The sequence below is a fragment of the Cebus imitator genome, unplaced genomic scaffold, assembly GCF_001604975.1.
Source record: "Cebus imitator isolate Cc_AM_T3 unplaced genomic scaffold, Cebus_imitator-1.0 Scaffold690, whole genome shotgun sequence".
NCBI lineage: Eukaryota > Metazoa > Chordata > Mammalia > Primates > Cebidae > Cebus > Cebus imitator.
The window spans coordinates 239,321-247,229 of record NW_016108005.1 but is presented as its reverse complement, the minus strand read 5'-3'; the positions used below and the strand labels follow the sequence as shown (position 1 = coordinate 247,229).

The 7,909-nt window shown below is 55.6% G+C and overlaps 1 protein-coding gene across 2 annotated transcripts; it reads right to left on the bottom strand.

Moving 5' to 3' along the window:
• Positions 1-2,345: 2,345 nt before the first annotated feature.
• YDJC (YdjC chitooligosaccharide deacetylase homolog) lies at positions 2,346-4,322 on the bottom strand. 2 transcript variants are annotated; one of them, XM_017518619.2, is made up of 5 exons: positions 4,100-4,322; positions 3,851-4,010; positions 3,550-3,649; positions 3,251-3,428; positions 2,346-3,037 (listed from the first exon to the last, which is right to left on the bottom strand). In XM_017518619.2, the coding sequence occupies exons 1-5, from the start codon at positions 4,261-4,263 to the stop codon at positions 2,668-2,670; spliced, it is 972 nt and encodes a 323-aa protein (XP_017374108.1). In that variant the 5' UTR covers positions 4,264-4,322; the 3' UTR covers positions 2,346-2,667. The 2 variants fall into 2 exon arrangements, with proteins under 2 accessions (XP_017374108.1, XP_037590874.1); XM_037734946.1 differs by lacking the exon at positions 3,251-3,428.
• Positions 4,323-7,909: the final 3,587 nt, after the last annotated feature.

Genomic DNA, 7,909 nt, shown 5'->3' with positions numbered 1-7,909 from the left:
CTGCACCCTCCAACCCTTGTGGGCCACCAGTTACCACCCCAGTAGGTCCTTAGATGCTTATCACTTTCCTCCTGAGGTGGGCCTCCGTTACCTGATTCTCCTAACAGTCTATACCCCATCACTTCACTTTTTTTTTTTTTTCCGAGACAGGCTCACTGTCACACAGGGCAGAGTGCAGTGGCATGATCACTGTTCCATGCAGTCTCTACCCCCCAGGGTCAATCGATCCTCCTACATCTGCCTCCTGAGTAGATGGAGCTACAGGCTCATGTCACTATGTCCAGCTAATTTTTGTATTTTTTATAGACAGGGTTTTGCCATGTTACACAGTCTGATCTTGATCTGCTAGCCTCAAGCCTTCCTCCAGACTTGGTCTCCCAAAGTGCTGGGATTACAGGCATGAGCCACCATGCCCAGCCAACTTTTTTCTTTTTTTAAATAATAGAAATGGTATCTTACTATATTGCCCAGGCTGGTCTTGAACTCCTGACCTCAAGTGATCCTCCCACTCCAGCCTCCCAAAGTGCTGGGATGATAGGTGTGAGGCACTATGCCTGGCTTCACTCAAATGCTCATGGTCAGCCAGGCACTGTGGCTCACACCTGTAATTCCAACACTTTGGGAGGCCAAGGTGACCAGATCTCTTGAGCCCAGGAGTTTGAGACCAGCACGGGCAACATGCTAAAACCCTGTCTCTACAAAAAAATACAAAAATTAACCAGGCATGGTAGTGCATACCTGTGTTCTAGCTCCTCGGGTGGCCAAGGTGGGATGATCACCTGAGTCGGGAAATTGAGGACTGCAGTGAGACACGATTGTGCCACTGTACTCCAGCCTGGGTGACAGAATGAGATCCTGTCTCAAAAAAAAAAAAAAGGCTCATGGGTCCCCAGGGTTGCTGTCAACTCTTTGCTCATCCCTCTTTCCCTCCCTGGGTGGACAGCAGCCACTCATCTATCACCTGTGCAGACCCCCGGGTCTCCTACCCACCCACACCTCTCTTATGAGCCTTGAAGCTGCACAACCAGCTGCCTCCTCTCAGAACACTTCTATAACAGAAGCCCCTCAAGGGAGCTGCATCTGTGCTCCCAGCTAACTTCAGGCCACCCCTCTCCCAGCCCCAGCTGCAGGAGTGTAGGCAGATCTCAGTGGGCTGAGGCGAGGAGGTAGAGGCTAGGCAGCAGAAGGAGAAACCGTACAGTGATTCCAGCTCATAAGCATGGGTGCAAGAAAGCAGGAAAAGTGCTGTGGATGGGAGAGTCCAAGTCTAATGAAGGTCAACGTGGAAGATGAGTGTGGAGCCAGAAAAGGGGACTGAAGCCACAGTCAAGGGGATGGGGCATGGGTGGGTGGAGGTAGGAAAGAGTGACATCCCACACCCACCCTTCAGAAAGCCACGTCCCTCTGAGCTGCCTAGGCTGAGTGAGAGCTCTCTTGACCCCTGATTCCATGCTCGACCCAGGCTAGGGCCCTGCTCTGCCACTCCTGCCTCTACCCCTGTAAAATGGGGACACTAGTGCCTGCCTCATAGATGCTATTTCATGAAATGAAACAAGGACCACATGTTGTTCCATCTGCCTTTCCATCCTTCAGAGCGGTGCAGAAGGACTCTGCTCCAGAGGACTCCCACTGCCTTTCCCATCTGCTCCTTCACCTCAGGAGCCTTCACCTAAGCCACATGGGGCCCCGTTCCATCACCAGGTCAGGTTAGGAACTGTAGTATCCCATTTCCTGGGAAAACTGCTCCTCCTAGAAAAATTATTTTATTATTTATTTATTTAGAGACAGAGTCTCAAAGTCTGTCACCCAGGCTGGAGTGCAGTGGCTCCATCTCAGCTCACTGCAACCTCCACCTCCTGGGTTCAAGCAATTCTCCTGCCTCAGCAGGTGGTGTGTGCCTGTAATCCTGAGTAGCTGGGATTACAGGCACACACCACCACACCCAGCTAATTTTTGTATTTTTAGCAGATACGGGGTTTCACCATGTTAGCCAGGCTCATCAGGTGATCCACCTGCCTCGGCCTCCCAAAGTGCTGGGATTACAGGAATTTAAATGTATTCCCATGGGGTTGCAGGGTCACCTCGAGCCTATTCCCTGGAATGGCTTATGTCTAAACAGGTGACTTCTTAATATTGTGATTATCGTATTATGTCTCTTCAAAAGCAGCCTGGTGAGATAATCTTTTCCCACTCCCACCCATAAAAAGGAATAAAATCTCAGCATGAGCAAAACCAGAATGGAGAATGGGCCATTTCCTGGAATGGTTTGAGCCAAGAAAGAGCTGTTCTTTGTCCGTGCTTGTTTCTGTGAGGGTCTCCTGGGCACAGCTGATAAACCACGCAAGTTTGAAATACACATGTTATTTTATTAATATAGGCTTCTCTCCCTACTGCCTCAGTGAAGGTGTTTGCATTGCAACATGGAGGGGCTCCAGATGCTCTGCATGTCCTAGCCCGCTGCTAGAGGCCGGCCAGCCTGCAGCCAAGAAGGCTGCTCAAACTCTGGATGCCATTTGGAGCCATAAAGACCTGGGCCCATAGGTGGCAGTGTCCTACCCAGGGAAGTCACAGACCCTGCTCCAGGGCCTGGTTCTGGGCTGTGCCAGGACTAAACCTGGGCTCCCTTGCTTGGTACCAAGGGGATTAGTGCTTGGTTGTGTGTAGGGGTCAGGGTAAGGAGGGCTCCAGGAAGGGTTCCAGAGTGGCCTCACAGGGGACATCCTCCCCTGGCCTCTTGGAGTCCAGGTCGTCGAGGGCACAGAGCTGCACGCCATCCTGGGCAAGCCGGGCCCGCAGAGTGGGCGCAGTGAGGACACGTAGCTCATGCAGCCGTTCCCAAGAGCAAGAGAAAGCATCGGGGCCTTCACCGCAACCCCCGGTGGGAGGCACACTGGGGTAGCCAGGATGCGCCATCAGCTCGGCTGTCAGGGTGTGGCCCGCCAGGGTACCTTCAAGGACCCGTGCCAGTGCCCCGGACACGCGGTGAGCGGACATGTGCCGTCCGCAAGTGCTCAGGCCCACGAAAGCGTCTGTCCACCTGTGGGGGCCGGGGGCATCAGCAGCGGGGCCAGGCCATGGCCAGAGCTATGCTAGGGACGGCGCGGGGAGCGGGGGACCGGGTTACTGGGGTGGCGGCAGCGGTCGACACCAGACTCGCTTTCGGGCTGAGAAACGGACACGGCTAGCCGGTGAACAGCCAGTGCGGAGGGACAGGGACAGCCACGGTAGGAGACGGGGTGGGGAGCCTCACCGCAGGCCGTGGCGGGAGAAGGGGCCCACGGCGGCCCGGGCGTCGCGCTCCACAGCGCAGGCGAAGGCGCGTGCTGGGGCCTCCAGCCAAGTGCAGCAGCCCACACCGCGCTCCAGCGGCAGCCGCGTAAAGCGCACCCCATAGGCCTGCAGCGCCTCGGCGAATACCTGGCACACGCCTGCGGGCGGAGTGGACTCAGGGAGGGGCAGGTCCCTTCACCTGGGAGCATCGACACCTCCCCTACTCCCCAGCCCCGCCTGGGAGTAACGCCTTCCAAACTGGGATCACCAACCACACACCTGGGAGCACATGCACGTGCTGGTGCCCGTCCACGTGCGTGGGGGCCCTGCCCAGCAGCTCCCGGAAGCAGTTTAGTTGGGCCTCCAGCTCTTCCCGCACCTAGAGGGAGAGCGAGAGACACCTTTAGCGACCCGGAGCAGCTGCCGAGGATCCCCTCCTCGTGCTTCCGTGTGACTGCTCCAGTGTTTGAATGAGGAAATCATCCACCGCCAGCTCCTGCCCCCCAATGGCTTCACAGTACCCTCCGGGCGGAGCTCTGGGGATCTTCGCGAGCATCCTCCTGCAGCTGCGGCTCCGCACCTGGGGCAAAGCCACGTCACCGGCTGCCACCGCCTCTCGGAATCCCATCTTGCCAAGGAAGAAGCCTTCGGGGCCGATCAGCGACGAGGCGCCACGGCGAGCCGGGCCCACTGGGCGGCCCTCGGACAGGTTGGCGTGGAGGCCGGTGGGGATGCTGTGCCTGCGGGCGGAGCGCGAGCTAGAGCACAGGCGGCCGCGGAGCCGCGCGCCCCAAGCCGGCCACCGCCCTGCTAGGGGCCTTCCCCTTACCTGCGGGCCAGCTCCGCCGCGCTCTCCGTGGCCGCGCCGTTGACCAGCAAGGACACACTGGTCACTGCCCCGGCCAGGAAGGCCTCCACGATGCCCTCATCGCGTCGCGGGCAGTAACCAAAGTCGTCCGCGGTGACCACCAGGCGCACGCGAGGGCGGGCCATGGCCGCCTGTATCCACCGCTCGAGCCCTCGGGGAGTGGGCCGGACAGTCCAGGCCCCGCCCCTGGTCGCTACCCAGGCCCCGCCCCGACGCACACGCTCAGGTGCGGCTGCCCTTCGCCTTTGTTCTCGCCACCTAGCGGTTCGGCGTGGCTCTGCAAGGACTCGGCGGCTGCTCCGGACCTAACCAAACTAGTACTGGATTTATTGCAAAGCGGAACTTTCCTTGACTGCAAAAGTGGTATTTAATATGAAAAAAACGAAAGGAAGCCGGGTGCAGTGGCTCACGCCTGTAATCCCAGCACTGTGGAAGGCCGAGGTGGGTGGTTCACGAAGTCAGGAGTTCAAGACCAGCCTGGCTCTACTCAAAATACAAAAATTAGCCGGGCGTGGTGGCATGCGCCTGTAATCCCAGCTACTCGGGAGACTGAGGCAGCAGAATAGCTGGAACCCGGGAGGCAGAGGTTGTGAGCCGAGATTGCCCCACTGAACTCCAGCCTAGGCGATAGAGCAAGACTCTGTTCCCCCACCCCCCTAGAAAAGAATCTCCTGGCCGGGCGTGGTCGCTCACGCCTGTAATCCAAGCACTTTGGAAGCCAAGGCGGGCAGATCACCTGAGGTCGGGAGTTCAAGACCAGCCTGACCAACATGGTGAAACCCAGTCTTTAAAAATAAAATAAAATAATAAATAAAGAATCTCCTACCCTTCCCAGAGATTGCCATTGTAAAGTTTCTGGGTTGTGTCCTTCTAGTGTTTTCTCTAAGCAAATAAACACACCCAATTCCCTTTCTCCCCAACCCAAGTTATTTTTGTGTTGTTTTGAGAACAGAAAAATGATCACATCAGTGATCGCATTCTAGTAGATTCTAAGATAGCAGTGCAAATAAAAATCTTCATATTATTCGCTATTTTTATTCTTTTTCATATTGCCTATTGGTCTTTTGCTGATTTTTCTAAGAACAGGCATTTTCTTGATTTTTTTTTTTCTTGAACTCTAGACACTAAGAAAATGGAAAACATAGCTTCTTGAAAGAAGTGACACTATGGTGGGGTATTACTGAGGGGAAAAGGAGGGAGGGAGAGGAGTTGAGAATATACAAGGCCCCAGTGGTATCGGGTGTGTTGTAGGGAGATTTTATTAGAAGAACACTCAAGTGCATTTACAGCGTGGAACCAATGCTAAGAGAGGTTCACTAATGGCTTCATTTGAGAAAACATTTATCTCCTGTTTCCCTCTTGAGCTTTCTGCCAGGCTACAGCTTTTACATTCATAACTTCACTGTTTTCTCTTTGGTCCAGAAAAGCTTTCCTTACCCATGACTACATAAATAGTCGTTATTGTTGGCTGCCACAGTTTTCACTGCAACGTGGCCGTCTTGGTTTTTCCCATGGAAAGTGTGGTATTTGTGTCCAGCCTATGAAATTGATAATGTCATTCCTGTTTTACAGACGAGGAAACTGGGGCTCAGAGAGGGGAAGTGTGGTCCTGCTAGGAGTAGTGGAGCTAGGACTGAACCTCACAGCTCCAGGCCTGCACCCAGGTCGGCTCTGTGCTCTCTGCCCCTGATCTAGCAGGTAGCCAGAGCTGAGAGGACAGAGCAGAGCTTGAGAGTAACAATACTTCATGAAGCATGTGAGGATTGAAAGCCTCATAGAGCTCTTCAGCCATGCTCTTGGCATAGGGACTGCTGTGTTCATAGTGACTAGTGAATTGTCAGACCTCAGCCAACCACCATTCTCCACTGGAAGCTGATCTTGGAAAGGTCAGAGGTCTTGAGGGTCTGAAGATGGAAAGGAGACTGACATTTATTGAGCACCTACTTGGTGCCAGACACTGAAAATATTAGAGATTAAGGGCGACTTCCCTCAGTTCTGGCCCCAAAGGAGCACCAGCTGGTAGACAAATAAGCAGCAACATGGTGTGGCAGAGTCTGGAATGGGGTTTACCGTGAATTGAGTCAGGAGTGGCAGAATTCACTGTAAAAGCTTCTTGAAAGAAGTGACACCATGGTGGGGTATTACTGAGGGGCAAAGCACGGAGGGAGAGGAGTTGAGAATATCCAAGGCTCCATTGGTATCGGGTGTGTTGTGGGGAGATTTTATTGAATCCTCATACTCCCACATTGGAAGAACACTCAAGTGCATTTACAGTGTGGAACCAATGCTAAGAGAGGTTGAGTCACATTGGCAGGAGAGAGCAGAGCCAGAAACTAAAGCTAGGTCTGTGACTTAGAGCCGGCACTCTTTCCACTGCAGAGGGCAGAGGTCTCAAGACAACCTGGGGCTGTGCACGCCGCGGGAGGGGCGGCGGCCCCTGGAAACCAACCGGAGCTGGAGGCCCAGGGCTGCGCAGCGACCAGGGAGGACACGAGGAAGTTGCTTGTGTCGTCAGCGGAAGACGTGGCTTTGGCTCTTAGACTCCCCCAGGGGCAGGATCGGATCACAGAGCCTAACCTCGGTGGTGGGTGAGGGTCCATCCAGCAGCAGGGAGCGTGGGCACCAGCACCCTCATCCTCCGGCTCCCCGGCGAGTGTGGGAGGGGGAGAGCCCAGCGAATTGGAGGTGGGGCTACTGTGGGCCCTGCCCCCAACCATTGTGTCGGAGTAGAAGGTGGTGGACGAGCTCCTCGGTAAGAACCAATGAGGATGTAGTATGCAAATAAGCAAGCGGAGGCCGCGGGTCTACTTCCCCGCCCTGTGCTGCTGCCCCAGTGAGGGCGCAGACTGTGCTGGCCAGAGCCGAGCAAGGAGGTGTTTCTGGTGAGTCGGTTAATTCCGGGCCGGGGCGAACGCCAGGTGGCCCAGGGTTTGGGAAGAGGGAGGGTCGAGAACACGCAGATCTAAAGATGATCGGAGACAGGATCGCCCTAGGCGATTCCACCCCGACGACTCTGGAATCTGACTGCCCGCCAACGCATGGGGGCCTTGGAGCAGAGGAAGGGCTGGATGCATGCAAGACGCGGATGCAGAGAGCGAGGGACTCCCGGGCCACTGATGCGTGAACCTATCGGAGACCCTCACCTAGTCTCCCCACCCCGCGCAGAGAGGAGTGCGCGGCTGAAGAGAGAGGTGGGCAGCAGGCCCAGCCACCTGCATCATGGCGAGGTGCCGCCACCACTCGGGCTACCTGGCCGACGACGAGGCCCGCCACTCCATGTGCAGTGCACAAGTAAGTGTGCCCAGCAGGGCCCCGACCCTTGCGGCCCCAACATGTTCCCTGCCAATCCTGGCGCCCCTGACCACAGCCCCCATTTCTCATTATCTATTGACCCCCTCTCTGGGCCCCTTAGTGAAGTCCTTATTGCCCTTGACTCCTCCTGTGATCCCCCTCCTTACACATCACACTCAATTTCATTCCTTTTTTCCTCCTGACTTCCAGCGACCAGGGAGGTGCTTGGGTGGAGTGGGACCCTGGAGTGGGAGCATGGAGTTGAGTAGGTGCCTAGGGCTCAAGCTGCAGAAACAGCCCTGGGTAGCGCAGGGGTCAAGACCTGAGGTATTGCCGGGCGCGGTGGCTCAAGCCTGTAATCCCAGCACTTTGGGAGGCCGAGGTGGGTGGATCACGAGGTCAAGAGATCGAGACCATTCTGGTCAACATGGTGAAACCCCGTCTCTACTAAAAATACAAAAAATTAGCTGGGCATGGTGG

What these genes read in the sequence shown, in the direction of transcription:
- YDJC (XM_017518619.2), bottom strand. Translation starts at nt 4,263, where the DNA reads ATGGCCCGCCCTCGCGTGCGCCTGGTGGTCACCGCGGACGACTTTGGT. An exon ending in GTGACGTGGCTTTGCCCCAG is followed by an intron (nt 3,650 to 3,850) that starts GTGCGGAGCCGC and finishes CTCTCCCTCTAG; the next exon opens with GTGCGGGAAGAGCTGGAGGC. An exon ending in TTCTCCCGCCACGGCCTGCG is followed by an intron (nt 3,038 to 3,250) that starts GTGAGGCTCCCC and finishes CGGCCCCCACAG; the next exon opens with GTGGACAGACGCTTTCGTGG.